This window comes from Pseudorca crassidens, chromosome 14, assembly GCF_039906515.1.
Source record: "Pseudorca crassidens isolate mPseCra1 chromosome 14, mPseCra1.hap1, whole genome shotgun sequence".
Lineage (NCBI taxonomy): Eukaryota > Metazoa > Chordata > Mammalia > Artiodactyla > Delphinidae > Pseudorca > Pseudorca crassidens.
In genome coordinates, this window is record NC_090309.1 from 32,573,016 (window position 1) to 32,596,387 (window position 23,372).

A 23,372-nucleotide genomic window follows, 5' to 3' on the forward strand; every position below is an offset into this window, starting at 1 on the left:
TTCACTAAACTTTCTGGGCCTAGATAGTGAACGTGGTTTTCTGGAAGGAGCAAATACATATTAAAGGAACCGCTTGTAAGTCCTTTCTGAAGGAAATTTAGGAAGGAAGCCTCCCTGAGATGACTAAAAAATAATTAGCCTTTGGTTTGCAATGGTAATAGCTGAGTTTTTGTTTTTACCCTTAATAGCATTAAAATGACCATGTTTTTATAGAGCGTGTAGAAAGAAGTCGCCTATTTAGCCAATTATGTCTGACAGGAGTGTGTCAGCAGCAATGAGTAATTACAGAGAAACATCACTTGCAAAATAGGTGCTCAGCTAGCACTTGCTTGTAGAATGGAGAACTTCTAGTAAACTTCAGCTTGAAATCTCAGTGCATGTGATCTTCTGCCCCAACATTACTGGGGCATCAGTGTTTGAATGTCTTTTTTCCCAATCACAGGGCAGTGAGTTCTTTCAGAAGTATTCTGTTTGCCTTGTATACACTGGTTACTTCTTAAAGGGTGACTGATTATCTCCACGCTGCCCTTGTTTTTTGAGTGTTTCTGGATATTGTTAGTCCGGCCTCTGTTTGCTCAATAAAGAAGATAAATGACTAAATCCCGTGCCTTTGTGAATTACTGACGGTGAAGAGATATCTCACAATAACTACATTAATGGCCTTATAAAGGCAGGGAGAATTCTTCCTATAACACTTCTCCCTTCTCGTTTATGGAAGTCTTAACATGGCCAGCTCTGAAGCAGTTTTTTCTATTTCCCCAAGTTTTCCAGCTTTACTACTTTTATTTCAACTCAGGAAAATAAGCATTTTCATCTTTAAAAACAACAGTGATTGTACAGTTGGGAACTGTGTGCCTATTATGTATTCTCTCATTTGCTAATCTCTACCTCTGTTGTTTCTGCTTGTGTACTTGCATTCTGTATTAAGCTGCAGAAGATAGTAATCTCATCTCAGGTTTTGATGTCCCTGAGGGCTCGGACAAGGTGGCAGAAGATGAGTTTGACCCTATTCCTGTATTGATAACCAAAAACCCACAAGGTAAGAAAGAGAGGATGGGGAAAAGAGAAGAGTTTGACATCAGCTCTCTTCAAAATAGTAATGTACCTAATCTACAAGGTGTGTGTGGGGGAGGAAGCATCAACATTTAACGAAGGAAATTGGGGGTAATAACAATCATTATGGGCTGGACCAGTGTAGATAGATGGAGACACAGGTAAAGGTACTAATATAGGTATCTTAAAGCATGACCATGGTGTTTATTTAGAGAGAAGAAAAGTAATATTTGACTAAAAGTAATAGTTTGACTAAAAGCTGGTTTTTACAAAGTGTCAAGCTAAAAATAAAGTGATCTTCAGTCAATGGAAACCTGAAGATATATATATAAAAAAAAAACAACGCACAGGGTATTTCTTATCATGATTAGAACAATCTGTAATAAATATTCTTCCCAAAGAGATTAACAATGGTACTTTGATATCATTTGCATCTTTTGGACATTTGTGGAGCATGCTTTTTCTTCTTTGTTGTTTTAAAATCATTTGACCATGCCGTAAAACACTGAATTGCCCTAAGACCATATATATATACATATATATATATGTATATATATATATACACACACATATATATATATACACACATATACACACATATATATACATATATATATATATAGGTGTTATTTACATTTATTTATTTATTTATTTATTTATTTTCTACACTCAAAAACCCAAAGCTGTTTTGTTTTTTTTTTAACATCTTTATTGGAGTATAATTGCTTTACAGTCTTGTGTTAGTTTCTGCTGTATAACAAAGTGAATCAGCTATACTTATACACATATTCCCATATCCCCTCCCTCTTGCATCTCCCTCCCACCCTCCCTATCCCACCCCCCATCTATATATTTTTAAAGCATGTTTTTATTACAGTAGTCTTAATAACCAATTCCTCCCCAAATCAGAAATTACGGATTTTTAATTTACAGGGAAATGAGTTGATGTTATCAGGAAGTTAGTGTACAGCCAGCAGTTCTCAGGCAGAATAGATATTCATTTGAAAATAGCATCCTCTTTGCAAGGTCTCCTGCCTACAGTAGGGTATGCACACAGTGCTTGAACGTTTGGTGGGAGGTGGTGGATCGCTAATTTATATGTTTAAAAATTAGCATCTAAGAGTTTGCAAAATGTAAATTGTTGTTTCTCTAGGGTGTTTTGGTTTGTTGTGTTTCTCCTTTGCTTGTTCTGCACATCTAAACCCTAACCCTCTGTGTTTTGTACTGAATTCCTATCTCTCCACTTCCAGGTGGGCACTCTAGAAACAGCAGTGGGAGCTCTGAGTCCAGTCTTCCCAACCTAGCCAGGTCTTTACTGCTGGTGGATCAGCTCATAGACCTGTAGCCGTGACCCAGTAGCAGATGCAGTTCTGTAACCTTCATACCGTAATATACATTTTCATTACAGAGTTAAAAGAAAATGATTTTTTTTTAATCTGCAAATAAGGGGCTTCTAGCCCTAATCTCCTACTACCCCTTGCCTTCTCCCATAGAGATGATAAGGAAAGAAAATCACTTTGGCCCTCCAGATACTCCTTGGCCAGCTCCTCTCTGTTAGTTTGCTGTGTTTTCTCATTACCCTTCTTCAATAGCATTATCTTAAATCAAACGCTAGATGCCATGAGCTTCACCTCTGCTGGAATCGACTCCACCAAAAGCTTAACTGTAACTGAAACTAGTGAATTGACACCTTTGTCTCATTCTTGCTAGGAATGGCCTCCCAAATCAATCCTCCCAACCCCATCTCCTTTGGCCAGTTGCTGATGAATGTGTTTCTCTGTTTTTGCTTTTTATGCTGCTGCATTATCATGAGGACATGGCTTCTTCAGTTGGTCTTAACTCGAGGTAGTAACCTGGAGATGGGTGCGTGGTTTAAGAGAGGGTAAAACTGACTGATGGTGTATGTTTGGAAAGAGAAATTGAGCCCAGCTCTAGCCAACCAACTTTGACCTTGTTTGATCGTAGACTTAGCCAAGGGATTTCACACCCCATGCAACCTGCCCAGCATTCGTCCAGCACTCTGGCTTCCATTGAACCGTGATTTCTCAGATCTGGAGACATGACTGCAAGTACTTGAGATCCTTGGATAAAATGTGTACATGATATAAATTCCAAGTATTGCCATTCCTTTTCGTGTTAACTGTCCCAAGCCGGGATCTCAGAATTAGACCAAAACCAGACAGTGGTGGTAATATGATACCTTTTATTAGAAGACTTTTCATGGGGGGGTGGATGGGGGAGGGGAAGGAATTGTAGCAGAAACAGATGTATTTTTCTTGTGATTTTTATTTTGAATCAAATATTGTAAATTGTGTATAAATGAAGACGCTGAATAGTTCTGTTTCCACTTGGCGTTTCAAGTCCGATATCAGGTGTCTGTACAGGGTTTTGATCTCTTTCCCTTGTATAACTAACTACGCAGCAATCCTACAGTGTAACATATGGAATCATTTTGAGTAGACTTGTGTGTTGCTATAAGCTTTCAGCAGGTCCTCTGTCTTTGTAGAATAAGCATGTTGTTTATTTTCAGATAATCAGAAATAAGTATGCTGACACACTAGGCACAGTTTGACTTGGGCTACTTACCTTTCTTTCTCTCTGATGTTTGAATTGAAGGATGCAGCCAATGAAATATGTTCAGTTGGTTTTCCTTGGCATCCTAGATTTAAAAAAACAAAACAAACCATAGTTTCTCACTAACCTTAGAATATTGTTCATAAAATAAATAAAGGCCCCTGCACTGATGTGACAACATGACTCATGGTCACCCTCTGTATATGTCCTTACTCACCGAAGTATATTTTTTTCCTTACATGCAAAGCAGTTTTATAAAATCACCCTTTTGAAAGAGGTAGGCACAGAGAACCCCATTTGGTTCTCTTCCTTGAGTGCCATTTTCATGGTCAGAAGGGAACCTCTTAGTTGATCAGATTTGTACCAATAAAATTCCAGGTCCATTTGCTCATTTCCCTGTCTAGCACTTTTGTTTCTTCTTCTTCACGTTTGCTCTTTAAGGGGGAAAAAAAGAAAGCTGAACAGCAACAACCGCCTGCAAAACCCTGTACCTTGGAGGTCAAGCTTTGACCCCAGCAATGTGAGAACAGCCTTTGAAAGGTATCAGAGGAAAAGTCGGAACCTTTCAGTCTTCCTTCTGACTTTAAGTACTTCCGTGTCAGCTGAAACTAGACACACTAAGTACAGGCCTCTGTTAGCATAATGGGTCATTTCCAAAATTGAGGGAGGCACAACCTACCTGCTGAGGGTTAAAAAAGATATCCTCGGGCTTCCCTGGTGGCGCAGTGGTTGAGAGTCCGCCTGCCAATGCAGGGGACACGGGTTCGTGCCCCGGTCCGGGAAGATCCCACGTGCTGCGGAGCGGCTGGGCCCGTGAGCCATGGCCGCTGAGCCTGCGCGTCCGGAGCCTGTGCTCCGCAACGGGAGAGGCCACAACAGTGAGAGGCCCGCGTACCGCAAAAAAAAAAAGATATCCTCGAAGAGCTCTCCATGATTAGAGAGCAGTGAAAATGGGACTTGGTTTGCCCCTTTATGGACAGGAATATTACTGACGATCAAAATGGTATTCTTTTTCCCAGACATAGAAAGAATATATAAACTAATGAAAGAGATGTTTATTTTTAAATAAGAATAATGTTTTATGCTTATGTTTTCCAGTTTGATTTCTTTTCATATATACATGTTAGAAATATATTGAAATATCTAGTTTCTCAATTTAATTGAAACCATGAAGAGTACAGTTTAGAAATTAGGTAAGTGTCTCTAAATTATTCCTTTCATGTATTACCCGTAATCACATTGAGATATATTATCTAGTCATTTGGCTCAATAAAGCTTAATGGAGAATGTTAATGAAAATGAATAGACTAGAAACGAGAGAGACTGGGTGGAGGAAGCCTGAGGGGGATAATGACATGAAATTATCTTGAGTTTATTCTTTAGGAGTAGGGCTTCAAAGGAGAGAACTATTTTTCTGCTAAAGAAGACATGTGAGTGACTTGATAAAAGGGACCTCTTTAGTTTATAGCATCATCCTTGAGCTAAAAGGGTTTATTTGAGATGAGTATAGTATGCTAATAATTGATAGAACTTTGAAACTGTAGACTGAGCTACAAGAGGGACCTTAGAGATTATTCTAGTCCATCCACTTCATTTCACAGATGTGGGACCTAAAGCAGGTGGTGGGAGAAGAGACCCGGGCAGGACAGGCCACCTGGGAGCTTGTCCTGACCTTTGCCAGTCCCTGGCCTAGTGGGGCTTCAGCAGGGGCTTCACTTCTTAGGGCTGCTCCTTACTGACAATGATGGGTTTGGACTAGATGGTTTTTAAGGTTATAGAATTCTAGGGTTCTAAGTATTTATTATGATGCTTCAGGAGGACTATGAAGGAGTTATATAATCCTGATGTTCTTCAGTTATCTTCTGTAGCTCTTACTATTACTGTAGCAGTATTTACATTTTAGAGAATTACAATGGGCTTTCACTAACCCGGGTTGCTCTCTCTCTTGGTTATCTGAAGAGACCCATAAATCATCACAGAGTGTTGGACATAGATTTCCCTTTTTTTTAATATTACACACACGTATCTACCTATTCCAACAAAACAGTATCAGAAGATTTCAATTTTTTTAAACTGTATAATTGAGGACCTGCCATTTAAAAATGGACAAATAACTGTAAGCATATGTTTCTGATTTGCTTTTATTCCGACTGTGCAAAAGTAGTACCTGTACCAGAAAACATCACAAATTGGATTTTTTTCCCTTTACAGCATTCAGATAACTAGATCACCAAATTCGAGTCCCAGTGTTTTTAAAAGCACAGCCCTCAGAGGAGATAAGCTTTAAATGGACACTTCTAAATGTGATTATAATTAATGATTTCTTTAGCAGATGTATCAGAGTTGTGATACCTAATTGAGTGTTCCCTTCAAAGGCATCTGGTTTTACTTGGGAAACATACTTATTCAAATGATGCTGCCACCATTTATGTTATTTTTGAAACTTCTCTCCTTAGAAATATTCAATACTATCAAGAAAGATAATAAATATAAGAAAATCAGTTGTATTATCTAATTAGTATCGCTTTCAGCATCTGAAAGTAGTATGCTCTCTTTCTTGATCTTTTCCTACCACTCTTGGTTCTAAATAACATTTAGATGTTTCCAAAAAGCAAAATCACTCGCCTAAGCTGAAGAGTGGTTACTATTGAAGATAGTAAGAAGAATGAATAATTCACTGAAGATTCCCAGAGAGGATCTCATAATGGAATGTGACAGCAATCAGTCTTAACTTCCTTAATATTCTGAATAAGGGAACTTATACGATTTCGCCTGTCTTTAGTATGGTTTGGAAAATTGAAAGATAGGGGTTTTAAAATACCTCTGAAAGAGGTTGTCACTTTGTTCAGTGTCATTTGATACTGGACTTGGCTCTTCCCAAATTAGAATTATAGAACTTGGATTGCTAGTAATTATAGGGGAACAAATCCAGGAAAAGAACCTGTTTTTCTCAAGATGAAATATTAGCTTTGTTTCTAATCCTTTTTTCGGGGTCTCCTGAGATAAATGATTCAAAGCAACACAACCTCTCCCCCCCGACCGCCCAGGTCAGGAACAGTTCTGCCTTCAGTAGTGCTGGGGGAAGGAGGAGACTTTTGGGGTTGACCTCAGCCCAGAGGTATGGAGGCATATGAATTCAGCTGAACAGATGCACATTGTAGAGAACTTCGGCCAAAATAAAGTCTCCCATGCCGATGTTTGTCTATAGTTCCAGGAGTCTTAGCTTTCTCAGTCTGTAAGATTCAGAATTCTGTAGCCATGAACTTAGACTTTGGGGATAAAAATGACAGGATTGCCCAAAGTACTGAATTAAGCAGATTAGAGGCTGCCCGGCAGAACAGAGAAACTATTAGATGGATACTTAAAATGGTACCTTTACTGAAACGCTCCAGATATTACAAAGCCATCTTTTATTCCTCTCAAGAGACTGTAATTTTACCAGCACAAAGTTATTAGCCTTTTCCTTTTCCCCACTAGTAATGTTCCTAGAGTTGAATGTGCTTGGATTTCTTGAGTCAGAATGAATCCCAGATGGCCTCCATTTCAAATAATCTGTAACAAGATACTATTTTGTTTCTCTTGGGTTTCCTTTCACTGTGATGGGGGAGAGAGGTTCTTTGGACAATGCTGATCTGTGCAGCAGCATGGTAGTTGCTAGAATGGAAGATATCTTCCTGGTTCCCACTCTGATGTAGTCTTGCCCTAGGAGTATTCTCTGCCCTGTCGCACACGCCCTCATCACACGGATGTGTATTCACCACAGACCTTTATCCTGTCCTCCCAAGAAGACAAAGCAAACAGAGGTACATGAAGCTATCTTATACAGAAAAATGTGAAATTTGAACTTTGCTACACAAGTATTGTATAAAAAACAAGTCTGTAAACAAGTTTCTTATGTAAACATACAGGAAAATAAAGACTTTCATCTGTTAAAACAGGAGCATGATGTTCAGAGCTATAAATAAATAACTTACAGTAGCTGCTCTTTTCCTGATCTGAAAACCCACTTTTGCAAAAAAGGATTTAAACACATTGTTGAGTGACCATAAGCACCTGTGCACAAGGAAAGTGCAGACACGTATGAGAGACGTGCAGAGGACATTTTAATGAGTCATGGCTACCCCGGCTTCATCTGCGGTCATAGAGAGTAAAACCCCTGTGAGCCTGCATTTGATATGACCAGACATGGAGCTGTAAAAGAGAGCACAGATTTGCAGCTACCCTCCTCTAATTTAATCTTTAATGTACCCAGGCTAATTTAATTAAACATTTTACGTTGGCAACGACAGTTTTATGCCCAGGGAGAAATCTCTCTCGTTTAATTGCTCTGTTGGCTTGAGAGACCCAGCGCCTCTAGCCAGTGTTGTCCCCCATCAAATATCTTATTCGCCAGGCGTGGGTTTTAATGCAACTCCACAGCATATGGTAGAACCCAGTGCTTAATTTTATTATCTAAGCAAAAGGTCATGGAAATTACTAGTTTGATGTATATCTCCTGATTCCCTGATTCAGCTCTGAGAGTGTGAATTTCATTTGGTGCTACATTTCTGAAGTTCTTGTAAAGGGTATTTTGCTTTCTATTTGCTAACTATATGAGAAGGTTTCCCAATACTCCAAGATTTCACCTTCAGTTTTGGGCAAGAATTATGTCTTTGACACTCCCTATAACTGTTATTTCTCTTTATAGTTTGGGAGAAAGTAAAATTCTGGTCACGCATGATATATTGCACTCAGGAATATCCAGCCTGCAATTTAAGTCTTCAGATTTTCATTCTTTTTTAGGAAACATGGCCCTCACTGTCCATCAGATAAAATTTCCAGGGTAAACCTATTCTAAATTATTCAGCACTTTGGGTTGCTTTGGAAATTAATAGGGAATTGGTGAGGATAGTTGCCAAAGCATCAGATACTTTTGAGGATGCCTTCTTTCTGAAGCATATAAGCTCTTACTGAAATCGACATTAATTTGCAGCCCCAAAATAGACTCAAATGGAGTTATTCCTAGTGGAAGTGTCAAAAAGTGTGCTTAACCTTAACCTGGCACACAGTCCTACATCAGAGCAAGAAAAAGAAGTGTGTTTTGACTTCTTGCTTAATTTAATGTGCTAAAGCAAAATGAAAAGAGACATGACTTAATTTGAGGAAATTAGAACAAAATGCCCTACCTTAAGCTTCCTGATAAGGAAGACCCTTATGCTTGATAAGGGAGACCCTGACCCTGTGAGGCCAGGTCCCAGGTTTAAGCCCAACGCCCCCCCATCACTTCCCACCCCTACCCCAAGAACAACTGCCTAGCTTTATTGAGTTTTCTAGTCACAGGGCATCTGCTCTGCATGCCGTTGGTTTCCAAAGGAACTGGGCCAAGGCACTGAGGTTAAATTAGTATAAATCTTTCATTGCTAGTAGGCAGACTGCTTCCAACATGTTTTTCTGACAGTACAAGGCTATATTCATATACAAGGACTGTTCACCCTGAAAATACATGCTTTCCCTCCCTGCAATAACACACGCATATTCAAAAAAAAAAAAAACCCTCTAACTGCCAACAAGATTTAATGTCTATCTTCTGTTTACAGTTATTTAGACTCTGTCCTTCTCTTGACTGCTTTGTTTCTTGTGCTGCCACCACCAAAATTCCCTGAGGGAATGTGGATGTCTGCGTGCCCCATACCCACTGCGTGTCTTTGTTCTCCAGAACGCCAGGCTTGGAGGGTTACAAAGGGTGGTTGCTCTCAGCCTTGGTCATACTGCACCTCCTCTAAAAGGAATGGAAAGGTTAAGAGATCTGGCCTTCAAGGGAAAATCCTTTAAAGGTGCTTTTCCAATCCTATAGAGCAGATTCATGTTCAAAGACAGAGATGGAATAGGTCTGGCCTTGTTTTGAAGGACTGGAGACTAGTTCTCCTTTCAAACTTGATGTTATAGTATTTTTGTGACTATATATAAATTTTTAAAAGTTGTCGCAATTTTAGGTGTGATTTTTCCTATTCATCATGAAAGTCATAGAATATGCTCTGAGTTGGCAGATTTACAGTTGACTTGATCAAGAACTCACTTTTAACGTAAGTAATTTAGATAGGTTAGGAATGCCCTTCTAGCCTGTCTGACTCTGCACGTGGGTACCCCTGCTTGGTACTTTACAGCTCTCACAATGTACTCTAACACTGCAGGCATCCGAGATGCCCTGCGTTCTATAGGTAGCTGCTTTTTGGAGGTCTGTGCACACAATTTGATTTGACTACGTTCCATTTAAATTTCCCCAGAGCACTAGCTTCAGTCAAACGAGTGCTCATTTTCATTATTGGTTCCCATGGTGGCCAGAGTTGGTCATGACTAAATTTGCCAGTTTTCTCCTAAGAGATATTTTGCTCTCCCACAGAACCACATCAGCTTCTAGGGTGGTTTTGGAAGATGAGAAGTCATGACTTAATTTTGGGAACTAAAAACTGTCCAACTGATAACTGTGTTAGAAAGCAGTTCAAGGAGTTTTGGGGGCCATTCGTACCACTTTGCTCAGCAAATCTTATCTTGGAAAACTTCTCTGCCCCATTTCATTTGAATTTCCCCACAGACATCATCATCTGGGAATCACTGTGACAGATCTCACATCGATATACTTGCCTGAGAGATTAGAATTATGTCTTTCCACATATATTGCAAAGGAGAAGGTGTTCTGTTTATTTCCTGTCCCCTGACTAACGCTTTCCTATCACCATATGGGTGCACATACTAAAGTTATAATGCAAGGAAACATTTATCCTCTTCATATACTATTCAGAAAGCCATTTGGCACCAGTACAGAATTTAACTTAAAGACTGTAATTTGGAATTCACCAAATACATTCAGAGTTCTAGAAAGAGAAATAAAAATGGTGGCGGGGTGGGGGGGGACCCACCTTTTTTGTTTCTGAAAACAATATTTAAGGTCAGAACTGTTTAAAAAGAAGCACTGCTAAAAAGTTACAGGATTCAGAGAAACATAGTATTTTTGTACAGTGTCTTCTAAAATGTTCAGATCTCTCTCTACGTCTCTTTACAATGTAATGCCTCTAAGTAACTGGTTTCCCAATAAATTGATTTTGATGTTGCTTCTGCTGTGTTCTGTGTGATTAATTCAAGCAGAAACTTTAGCAGGGGAAAATTGTTAGCAGAAGTTTCTACTACCTAATGGTTTGCTTAGAAGGGGAGAGGGTAACGTGGGGAGGGGATGATTGAATTTCTGCTGTACAGAGGTTCTGAGTCATCTATAAGAGTCCAAATCATGGTACCTGTAATTTCTTACCCTGGTGGGTTGGGAAACCCATGATGACATGATATCTCTACCCCCAGCCACGCTTTTCTCTGGATTCTTCTTGCTTAGTTACATATGCCTTTTTCCTGCCCTCTTGCTAACATGTGCCCAATGACATACTTCCAACCTGCTAATATTTCTTGGAAGGTAAGCTCTCTTGCATTCTGATAATTGTCTATTTGATTTTAAAAGCCAGAGCACCCTGAGGCACCTCTACCTAGATAAAAATAGATTCGTTTATTAGAGTTTGCAAATACTTCTGTAATTACCTGTGCATTTTACTCCTTCCGCTTAAAGAACTTTATGATGGATTCATTTAAGCAGAGGAGATCTTTGCTAACTTAGAAGACTGAAAACAAAATTCCAGGGCAACTCTAGCTGAAGGTGATTGATTTAATATGATTTTGATTATGTCTCCTCCCCTTAGAAAGTGCCTTCAGTATTCATATTTGAGGCACTCTTGTGCTCTTTGAATAGTACTTATGATGTAAATCATCAAGTAATTTTGCATTTATCAAGCAGCCACGTTCTCCTGCTTTGGCGGGGGGGAGGTTCCATCCTCAGTTACAGGCAGTGTGGAGCAGATGACCACATGTCGCATCTGATTTGAGTTTGTCCCCAGACAGTATTTCTGCATCAGCCAGAACTGTCATGGTGGATGTGGAGATGAGTGACTGGGTTTGTTTTCATTCCATCCTGAGCCAGCACCAGGTAGAGCAGGTGTCAGTGCCTGGCCCCGTGCGTAGGAGCATTGCATAGTTACGCTGAATGTCTTTGTGCCTAACATCTTCATCTCCTTTCCTGCACATCGTGCCTATCGTGTTCCGAAATGTGAGACCGTGATTGGTTGTGTTCCAGTTTGTGTGCAGTTTCCTTGCCTGACTTTTCTTTTTCTGTTTTTCCTTTTCCATTTTCAACATCTATTATTTGGTTCCACAATGTTTCTGCCACGGGTTGACCATTAAATGTTCCAAGGAGAGTTGAATGGACCTGTGCATTAATTCTGCGTTTTGTGCTTTTCTAGGTATCCAGAGAGAGCCCAATCCCTATCCTGTAATAACTGTAGAGCACTTTAAAGAATCAACGGGTTTTAAAGACCTTCCCCTGTATCCAGACCCCTCCAGAGTACCTGGAATGAAAACTCAGAACAATTTAGAATATGACTACTTGGCCCGAGATGGCCCTTCCAGCAACAGCTCGTTCCACAGCAGTGAAGAGGAAGGGACCGACCTCGAGGGGGACATGCTGGACTGCAGTGGGTCTCGACCTCTCCTCTTGGAGTCTTCAGAAGAGGATGAGAGCTGCAGGCCTCCGCAGGGGAAGCTGGGAGGAGCCACTCCCTTCACTCAGCCAGAAGTCTCTCCTGAGCAAGCCAAGGCAGCGCAAGGTGGAAGAAAGAACCAGTTCGGAGCCCTCACGCAGCCAACCGCTGATGGACTCGGTGAGCCAGATGTTTTCGCCACTGCTCCCTTCAGGAGCTCGAGGGTTCCCGCGGATGACGTGGACATTTTCACCAAAGCCCCATTTGTCTGCAAGGGCGGCGTGGCTCCTTCCCAGCCAGAGGAGGCGGACGTGTTCTTGAGAGCTCCTTTCACTAAGAAGAAAAGCATGGAGGAGTTAACCGTTGCCCAGAGCGCCTCCCCAGAGTCTCCTGCGCAGCCCGGTCTCCTCCGTCAGACCAATGACATCCCTCTGCTCCCGGGCCTTGATCGAGCCGTGCATCCCTCTGTCCGAGCTCAGTATTCCATGGCTGGTTTTGCCCAACCGTCTAACCACCCCTCCCATTCTGTACAAGCAGCAGACCATCTTGACAGCGTCTCTCCCAGGGGCACCTCTCTGGAATCTGGCGCCCACCCTAATGACAGAAACAAAGGACCTCAGCCCCAGAAAGAATCTGTCTCAGGCCCCGTGGCTGGCAAACCATTCCGCCCCCAGTCTTTATCCAAATATTCCCGTCACTATAGCCCAGAAGATGAGCCAAGTCCAGAAGCCCAGCCCATCGCTGCCTACAAAATTGTTTCGCAAACCAATAAGCAGTCGATAGCTGGCTCTGTTGCCATCACATCCCTTTCCTCCAGGACTACGGAGCTGCCAGCTGCTGATCCTTTTGCTTTAGCGCCCTTTCCTTCGAAATCAGGCAAGCAGAAACCTTAGGAGCCATACCTGAGCCTTAGGCCTCTGTCTCTACCCCACCCTTAACACCCACCACATCACTCCCAGCTGAGCCTTCCTAAGAAGAAATATTGACATATCAATTATTATCTTTCAGTTCCATGAGTCAGCAGGAATTCTTCAGTCAGCAAACTCAGTCGAGGTGATAAGTTAGTTGAAACTCCTTTAAGTTATGCTCAATTCTTTTGTTTATATTGATTTCTGGACTTCCAGGCATTTCCATCTCCATCTCCACCCAGAGCTCTGCTTTTTGTTGTTTGCCTAGAAACTGTTTAAGTCTAGAACTACTTCCCAGTAAATCCAGAAATAACTTCCCAAAGGGGCCATGTTATTGCTAGTTTGACTCCTGTAGTTCCTGTTCTGAGTCATGTCTATCAAGGAATCAAGATGAGTTCCTCCCGGACTTGGTTTCATACTCTTGAAAAGGGTATATTTCAGGAAAGAAAACCAGATAAAAATTCTGCACATCAAAAGGAAGTGTAATCCCGCAGATACGCATCATTCCTGTGAAGCCGGCAGCTCTAGAAGGATTCTCTGGATCTGAGTCTGTGCAAGCCACACTGGTCCTCGTGCATGAGTGTCTGTGGGTGTGTGACGTGTGTCAGATCCTTTCCTTTGTAGAAATGCAAACAGATATCTATGCTCGTGTCTAATAGTGTTGAGCCTTCCCCATGTGCACACTTTAAAAATTCGTGTGAGCACACAGCTATGTGTGTGCATGTCTGTGTGCACAGGAAACATTCATCCTTTAGCTAAACCCTGTCCCACCTCGCGTACCTCCACAATCACTCATTTGCTGACATTGGTCTCCTGACCTAACTGACTTGAACCCTGTTTTTATTGAGTTCTTTTCTCATGGCAAAATTGAATTCATTGGAATGTATAGGAAAATCCTGTTGGAACTGAAGTTTCTAAGTAGATTTTTTTTTTCCTTCTAGAATTTGCTATGAACAAATTCCATTTACACAGGCTTGAAAAATTAATTATCCTTATACAGTTCCCCCTCAGAACAATAGAAAAGAGCACAATGTTACAGTTCCAAACACTGGGTTTGTGGTCTAAGTAATTTTAAAAAGTACTTAAAAACCTTAGGTCTGAGCACTCCATGCTGTCAATAGGAAATTAATTAATCATGAGACTAGGCTACAAACTAGATTTGCTTGTTTGTTTTTCCACATCCTTGTCACCTTTGTCTACTGCTTCTTGAGGAAATAGAAATCTGAGACATGTAAATAAGTTTGGGAGAAAGGAAAAGAGCTGAACCAGCCAGCCATGAAAACCTTTCAATTCTCTGTCCCCTTGGATGCTAAAGTAGGTCAGATAGGTGCCTCACTTGTGTTTTTGAAATGTCTTGTATTTCTGGAAAGATCTGACTTATTCTTGGCTGTTTTCATACCCTTTATTATTAGTGCCTTGAAATGAAACTTATGTCTCAGTGGGAAGATTTCTGCTGAAGATGTTCAATTTCCTATTTCAACTTGAAAGCTTCCTGTGACTTGTAGTAAATGTTAGTGATTTCTCCATTAGCTGGAGATGTTGGGAGAGTTGCTTACCAACCCAGATTAATGAATTAAGGATTATGGGAAATTTGTCCAAGAATCAAGCCTGAATGCCAAACTCAACTGCAGTTAAGTGTCACACTTTTAAATTTGAAGTTCAGGGATCTTGGCAGTAAAATATGAACAGACACTTTTCAAGACATTTTCTAGTTTAGTCTCCACCTATTTCAGCTGTCCAGGTTAAAAGATAAATTTAAATAATAGGTACTGGATCAGGGCTCCTAGCAATGATTTTCCAACTGAGGTTTCAGCAGTGCTGGTCCTTCACTTTTATGGATGTTAAATGTTCGTTGGGCTTTTCTCCCAATGATCATTTCTGAATTTTCTGTGTAACAGTGGATGTAGAATCATCTTTCCATTTGAATAGTTTTGGCTAACAGGTGTGGAACTTAGCACCCCAAGCTCTTCCCTTGCCTTTATCAATTAAAGCCTTCACGTGCAGGAGTGAAAAGGATGGGAATATTCAAGGAGAGTTCTCACCCAGAAACTCTTAAAGCAGAAGGTCATTCTAATTCACCAGAGGTGTTCAGGATTACCTCTGTAACAGTCCTGCAAAATGACTTTCCTTTGGTTATTTGATCACTCCCCTTCTGATATTTTAGTTCTCAAGGTGAAAATCAATAAAATCTTGGTAATTTTATTACATAATTGAATCATTTGTCAAGCTGTGCTTGTAATCCTTTTTTATTCTCACTGGAGACCTATGATGGCTGGAGACTCTAAATACCTTTTTTGAACAAGAAATGAATATAAACACATGCAGATTACTTTTGTGGTGTTCTTACTGAATGATGCATGAAAATTTTAGGACTATCGGATTACATTAATTATTAGTTAATAACTAGTGAACTCTGCACTGATCTTCTTTGGATCATATAGAGTAAATGCATCATGTAAAGACACAATGTTCTTGGGGCTTCCCTGGCGGTCCAGCGGTTAGGACTCCACACTCCCAGTGCAGGGGGCATGGGTTCAATCCCTGGTCAGGGAACTAAGATCCCGCATGCTGCACGGCGTGGCCAAAAAATTAAAAAATAATAAAGATAAAATGTTCTTGCCAGAGTCCATCCTGAATCTGGAAATCTGGAAAATTTTCGTTTCAAGGGAATCAGGAGTGCTCAGGGCGCTTTGAATTAGTAGCGAATGCATGTTTCCAACTACTGCATTAGGTTAACGCTAAGGGGAAAAGAAAACACATAATCAGCAAAATACTGCGTTACTTGTTTTAGTTTGTTTTATGTGTTACTTGCTTTACACATACACGGAATGCAGGAACCTGTGACCTTTCATTTCAGTGGAGCACAATGAGCCAGGGTACATTTAGACGTAAAGCATTGACCCGCGGCATGAACTAATGAACTCTTAAAGGATCCACATTAATGGACTAACAGGCACTATTGAATTCATGAAGTTATCTTATGTGTGGTGAAAAATATTTAGCATGTCTGTTTCTTGGGTTCACACACAGATAACCCTTTAGCTCCAAATCCTGGTTAGATTGGAAAATGGAATGAACAAAATTTGACGCTTGAAGCAGATGCAGGGCAGGACCCAAAGAAATCTAGGTCACAAACTCCATTTCATTTTGGGCCCACTCATTGTTGAGTTGAAAATTTCATATGTGTGGACTGGTTTATATGTATTCACTCGCCCACGTTAGGTCTGAGTTTAACCTGGCAACCTTTGTGAACTGTCAAGAAAAATACCAGTATCTTATTGACCCATTATTTAGTAAGTTTTAGAATACACGTACATCAATGTTTTCAACTATTTGGTGGACATTTCGCTGACTCAAAAAGTAGCGGATTTCAGTTTTCTTTAAAATAGGTGTAATCACCTATTTCACCAGAATCACCTATCAGAGTGATTCTGACAATAGAAATTCAATCATGCTGTATTTGCTTCCCTAAGGAAGTTGTCAAAACATAGGTTATATAGTATGTATGCATCCTATCAAATAGGAAATTTTATTATAGGAAACTAGAGAAAGGTGAGATCCAACTCACTCTTTAGCAGGAAGGATACTACCTAAAATGGAGTCCCTTGGGTCCCTTTAATAAAGAAAGATGTTATTCTCTGCTGTGTGTTTGGAATTAAAATTGGAGAACACAGGCCAGTCAAGTTCGGAATTGCTGCTGGTCACACAGATGCAGTTTTCTATGAGAAATTTGGAACCCAGATTATTCTGATGAAAGGTACATAGGAGAGCCTCTGAAGAGACCACAGCTTGTAAGGAGGCAAGAGCTCCTTGTAAATGCCCACAGCCATCCCTGAGTTCTAATCCTCCAATCCTGCTTTCTGGAGTAAACATGAAGATTTTAAATGTAATCATGTAAATTTAAATTCTTGCTTTTTCCAGTGACTGTCGACTACTTGTTTGTTGGTTGGTTTTGTTTGTTTTAACCACCAGAACACTTGCAAACTTGTGAAGTTCACTTAAGGAAGGGTTTCAAAATGTTTGAAAATAAAAAGTAGTATCTGGCTGGGAATTGTTTTTGTGTTCTTTTGCTACAAGATAAATTTGCTAGGCTGTGAAAACAACTAGCTGCTCAGCTTCGATGTGGGAATCCACACTGGCAGTGTCTTGATTGCCAGGACGCCATCTTGCTCTCTGACTTCCTGGTCCTACCAGCCTCATTTGCATCTTGACCTTTATTAGGAAACAGGCCTCCCACATGTGATGCCCAGATCCCATCTTTAAACTGCCAGACACAGGTCTTTCCTGCTTTTTCTCTAGCCCTGCAAGTCTTCCTGGCTCACCTTCCTTGTTCATTTCCTCACTTGACATTCCCCTATTATAATCGTACCAATAAGTGGGGAGTGAGAGGTATGACTGAATGAATGATCATGCTAATTTTTATTTGCCTCCCTTGTTACTGTAAACAGTTTTTTCTTAAATTTTAGCCTAGCCTGTGATAATCTTACCACACTGGAATAATTCCAAATAAGAGTGAAATGGCTCACCTTCCCCTTTTCTTATGGACTAGAAGAAAGGATGAAGGAAGGTTGGCAGAAGCCCAGCCTTACTCTGGAGACACAGCCCAAAAACCTCATGCTCTCCACCTTGATCTAACACAGGCCCAGAGTGCCCTAGAATGCAGGGGCAAGTTTATGTTTGAAGGGACTCTAGAGTAGCTTGTAAAAAGGGCTAAATGGGGAAATTCCCTGGTGGTCCAGTGGTTAAGACTCTGTGCTTTCACTCCCGTGGGCCCAGGTTCGATCCCTGGTCAGGGAACTGAGATCCCACAAGCCAAAAAAAGAGGCTAAATGTTAACCAGCACACTGGTGGCTTAGTCCAGTATTCCTGTAACTTGTAATTCCATAAGAAATTTAGTCTGAGTTACTTCTCTGCAATCTCAGTATGAGTGAAAGTGTTTTGAGTTTATAATAACAATGTTTTTTTCTTGAAATTAAGTCAATGTCATCTACATTGCATTTAATAGAACCATATATACGTGTTAGAAGGATCTATATGATTCCTTTTGGTAAAGAATTACAGAAGTGGTTTTTTTACCAATGTCAGTTAAAGTGAGATTTTGGGAGTGAGAGAAGACAATATCACCTTCCCACTCTGAAAAGGCAAGTCAGTTGTATCTGAGTCCACCAAAGACTCCTGTTTGAGGAGTGTGATTGGAGTGTGTGTGTGTATCCTCATGCTTTCTGCCATGGTGTTGAAGACCTCCTAATGAAGGCATCCAAAGAATACCAAGAGGTGACAGTAGGTATTTGAAATGAGTAAATTCAGTTCCGTTAGCCTACCGAGTTAGAACTGGAGTTCTAACTCCAGTTCTAAGCCATTGCCTTAGACTCATTTCCACAGTAAGCATGCTCTTCTCATCCACAAGGATAAAACTCAGTAGGGTTTGACCTAAACTCTCATGTGTGGTATTGGGAGGGCAGTAGTGAGCAGAATACTACAAGGCCTGCAGTATGTTACTTTGAAAGAGGGAATATTTAACGTCATTTGTTAGGGGATAGGAATGGAATAAAGGCCAAGGACCATGCTCGTTCCATGCAGAAGAGGTGAACAAACTCCTACTGACTATATTTTGAGTTGACTGAATGAGGAGGTCGACCCAGCTGTAAGGAGTGTTGAGGTCATCAGACCTCAGGAAACAATATGTGCATACAATCTCAAGGTCTGTGAACATGAGAAAGGGAAAAAACATTTATAGAGTTAATCTTAACAGCTCTTGCAATACCTCTTTTTTGCAGACTCTTGGGTTTATGTTATTGCACCCTTTGTGTGAGCTATCTTATGTATCTGATAGTTTTTATGAATACTTGTTTGAGTTGTAAACTCCTGTACACTTTATTAAAATGGACCTAATTAAAATAAATGATTTACACTTTGTATTATTTCTTAAGTCAGATCTTCCTAGGATTGAAGGACTCCATAAGCACCTTTCACTTAGTACCAAGCCTAGCTCTACATTTTTAAGTTTCAAAGAGCAACTCTTGGTTGGTTGGTTGATTGGTTGGTTGTTTTGTTGGTTGGTTTCCAATGCTGGCATTGTTATTTCCTGAGACCTGCTTTTCATCTAGATGTTTGTGGAGGCATAAATGAAATAATACAAGATAATGGAGCCATAAGGACTGAGCTGGGAAAATCACAGAGCTCCCTGCAATGTAAAGTTTCCTGTGAACTTCTAAAATGTGTTATCTGAATGTGACCTGCATTAATATGCAGTCTTCCAAAAAAAAAAAAAAATCCCTAAAGAGAGACCATAAGAAACTAAAGAGAGAAATCTTTAGTGGAAGTGGATTATACCTAAAAATTTTTAAATCCATACTGTGGGGAAAACCTGCCTGCCTATGTCCTTTCCAAATCTGAGAACATAACAAAGCTTTAATGAGCTTGACATCCGTGATTCAGGAAGAATTGGTAATGGGCTGAGTTCACAGACATGGTGTTCAAAGAAGATCCAGGGATCCAAAGAGCTCTAGTATAAGATGCATGAATAAAGCCAGAGTTGCCTACTTTTTCTGAAGATTTATTTAAGATCTGATTCATCTATCTATCTTTAAATATGTGCCCTACCTAGTTCTACAATGTGAAGTTCTTATGTTTTTTCTATTTCAAGTTCTCATTAGCCAAAAGTAGTCTTCCTTATCGTGACTCAGACCGTTCTGGGGGAAACCCTTTCAGATGCATCACTCCCACTGAGATGCAGGAGAAGCCTTCTGCAGAGGTGGACAGAGCTTACCTGTGGTGACTTATCTCTGCCTTAATTGTAGGGAGAGCCAGAATTAGAAGCTCCAGCTCCCCTGGGGTGGTCTCTCTGCATACAGCCTTTGATGACTCACTTTTGCCAGCCCTGAGACTGGTTGGTAAGAGACCAGCCAGGGAGGAGGTGCCCTTGGGTTGTCCCCTAGGTTAGAACCAAGTGGAAGGAACCAGAGCGAGACCCAGGGAAAAGCCAAGAATAAATGGTTTAGACCTGTTTCTCTGTATTTGAAGATAAAGATCTTTCCCCTTACATCATGTGTTTTTTCCTTGAGTTTATCTTTCCTCATATTGAAGTATGTCAGCCTACAAGGAAGGAGACCAAGTACTTCTTCAACCTGCTTTTATGTAAGCTTAGCCCAGAGGCCCAAAGGACTCCAAGTATTCCCTTCAGAAGGCAGCCCAATATTCCAGTGCTGAGATTTGGGACCAACGCCATTGCTACATGTGGAATTCTTAAAGTCAGATATTGTGAAATTAGTAGTTCTACCAGATCTCCCATGCCTCATCCTGTTTTTGAGCAGGACCTTTTGACCTCAAGGACATATTTTATTTTTCACTCTTTAGAGAAACCTTACGTTATCTGAGAGGAATGGATCACAATTTTCTCTTAGAGTAATCAAAAATTAAATATAAACTGTCAGCCTTTTTTCAGTTTATAATGAATACTACTGGTAGACATATTCAAGTAAAATTCAAAACAGCTAAAACTGCACATCAAAAATTGATGGAAGACTGAAATCTTGACATTTTAAATCAAAATTTTGATTCAGGAAATTTGAATTTAGTAGGTATAGTGGCCACAAGAGAACTCAGTAGTAGAAACCGTTGGTAAAATTTGAAATGAACTAAAAATTGACGAATAAATCTCCATTGTAAAATGTATATAGAAAAGGCTGGATTCCAATGAATATAATTACAATAAAATGGAAATACATTGCATAGGAAATTGATCCCTTGTCCATTATTTCCTAGCTGTGTAATCTTGAAACATTACTGAACTTCTAAGGGACTCAGTTTCTTCATCTGTAAAATGGGGATAACATTAAATGCCCATGATATAGATTGCTATGAGGTGTGCTTAGAAAATGACCCACTTTAAGTGCTCAATCAATGTTAGCTATTTCTGTTTGATTCACCAGCTTTAGTGGCACCAACATGTGGTAATATCACAATTCCCTCAGCCCACCTGAAATTGTGCTTTACCTGACAGTTTTTTATATTTGTATTTATTTTATATTTTGCACACAAGTTGAGACTTTACTAATCTTTCATACAGCACTTTCAAATTCATATAAAATGTGACCATGCTAAGAGCTCGAACAGAAATGAAGAGAGATCTAGGGAGCTTGCCAGTGGGGAACATGGATAAAGAAGGACTAATGAGGGAAACACTTGAATATGTCTGTATGCCAGCAGCTAAGGAGAAACAATCTGTAGAGAGGGAGCAGATGAAGATGAAGGAATAACAAAATGAATAGTAAATGGACAGTAAGCACACCCAGCACCCAGATCTTCGTTTCTAAAAACCATTCTCTAATGGAATTTCTCCATGGAAGCAGGGCTCCATGGAGAAATTGCAGATTCTAGGGCTGGAGCAGGAAATATACAAAATGAAGCAGGAGCATCTGTAGTGCTGGAAAGTAAAGGAGTGCTAAAAATAATAATATATAAAATCACAGGGGCACAGACCCAACCTGAATGAACTGCCAATGCGCAAAGCTGAAACAACTTAAGCAATGAAATAAATAACATAGTATTAGGTTACAACAAAGTATAAAGTAAATATCCATGAGCCCATGCTGATATAAAAAATGACTGAATAAAGAAATGAAGAAAAGACATATACAGAAGAATTTCAGTTAATTTATTTAGCTCCCCCATCTCCCCAAAGTGGAGCTTAATTCCACAAAACTTAAGTGTGGGTTGTGCGTTCAAAGAGTAGTGTACGGGGCTTCCCTGGTGGCACAGTGGTTGAGAGTCCGCCTGCCAATGCAGGGGACGCGGGTTCGTGCCCCAGTCCGGGAGGATCCCATGTGCCACGGAGTGGCTGGGCCCGTGAGCCGTGGCCGCTGAGCCTGCGCGTCCGGAGCCTGTGCTCCGCAATGGGAGAGGCCACGGCAGTGAGAGGCCCGCGTACTGCAAAAAAAAAAAAAAAAAAAACGTAGTGTATGGAAGGGGAAGGAGAAGGGAGTAACTTCGCAGTGGAAAAACCTGACAAACACTGCCTCAGCCAGATGATCAAGGTTAATAGCAACAGTGATAGGTCATGTTGATAACACGAACCCTATGATGTGATGAGAAGGGCACTTCCTTCTATGGTCTTCCTCCCCCTAACCTATAACCCCAGTCTAACCAAGAGAATAACGCAAAACTGTGGAGTTTGGTTAATGCTGGTTCCTTAGCTGTGGCAAATGTATAATGGTAATGTAAGATGCTATCAACAGGGAAAACTGGGTAAGGGATAAACAGAAACAATCTGTACTATCTTTGCAAATTTTGTGTAAATCTAATATATTCTGAACAAAAATTTTACTTAAAAAAATAATAAATTGGGTGAAGTCCCTAAGGACTGGGAGGGGGAGTAAGGAAGCAGATGGACTGAGAACACAGGTGGAGGTACTGGCTTTGGGTAAGAAAGATGCCTCTTCTGCTATGGGAAGAAGGAGGTAGGATTAGTGCAGTGTTGGAGAGGAAAACTCTCTCTACACTCTTAGGTTCAACTCTTGAGGGCTGGCAAATTAAACTTCCAAATGATAGATTAGCAAGAGAAAAGAGGTGTTTTTTTTTTTTATTGGAACATAGTTGATTAACAACGTTGTGTAAGTTTCAGGTGTATAGCAAAGTGATTCAGTTATACATATACCTGTATCTCTTCTTTTTCAAATTCTTTTCCCCTTTAGCTTATTACAGAGGAAAGAGATTTTTATTCACATACTTACATGGGCATTCACAGAAAATATAACTCATGGTGGCAGTTAGAATTTGGGGCTTATATATATTGGGTTGGCCAAAAAGTTCGTTCGGGTTTTTCCGTAACCCGGGCTTCATGAAAAACCCGAACGAATTTTTTGTCCAACCCAATATCATCTTAATAAGGTGCTGCTGCAAATAATCAATAAGCAGGGCTTCCCTGGTGGCGCAGTAGTTGAGAGTTCGCCTGCCGATGCAGGGGACGCGGGTTCATGCCCCGGTCTGGGAGGATCCCACATGCCGCGGAGCGTACGGGCCCGTGAGCCATGGCCGCTGAGCCTGCGCGTCCGGAGCCTGTGCTCCGCAACGGGAGAGGCCACAACAGTGAGAGGCCCGAGTACTGAAAAACAAAAACAAACAAACAAACAAAATAATCAATAAACAATCTAACTAAGAATAGAAGAGAGTTTTATTCAAGCCAAACTCAGGACTATAGCTTGAGAAACAGCCTCTCAGTAGCTCTGAGAAGACTGTTCTGAAGAGGTAGGGGAGGAGCCCAGAGATACCTGATGTTTTTGGCCGG

The 23,372-nt window shown here is 40.6% G+C and overlaps 1 protein-coding gene across 22 annotated transcripts in view; it reads left to right on the top strand.

The window, feature by feature from the left end:
• The window catches only part of AAK1 (AP2 associated kinase 1), a 173,399-nt gene extending 153,769 nt beyond the window's left edge, over nt 1-19,630 (top strand). For 10 of the 22 annotated variants that reach the window (XM_067704811.1, XM_067704810.1, XM_067704817.1 and 7 more), the window contains 2 exons: nt 929-1,039; nt 11,943-19,630. In XM_067704811.1, coding sequence (XP_067560912.1) covers nt 929-1,039; nt 11,943-13,072 — 1,241 coding nt within the window. In that variant the 3' untranslated portion in view covers nt 13,073-19,630. Of the gene's footprint in view, nt 1-928; nt 10,716-11,942 lie in introns of those variants that run through there. The other 12 variants (XM_067704820.1, XM_067704821.1, XM_067704822.1 and 9 more) reach the window with 3 other exon arrangements.
• Nucleotides 19,631-23,372: the final 3,742 nt, after the last annotated feature.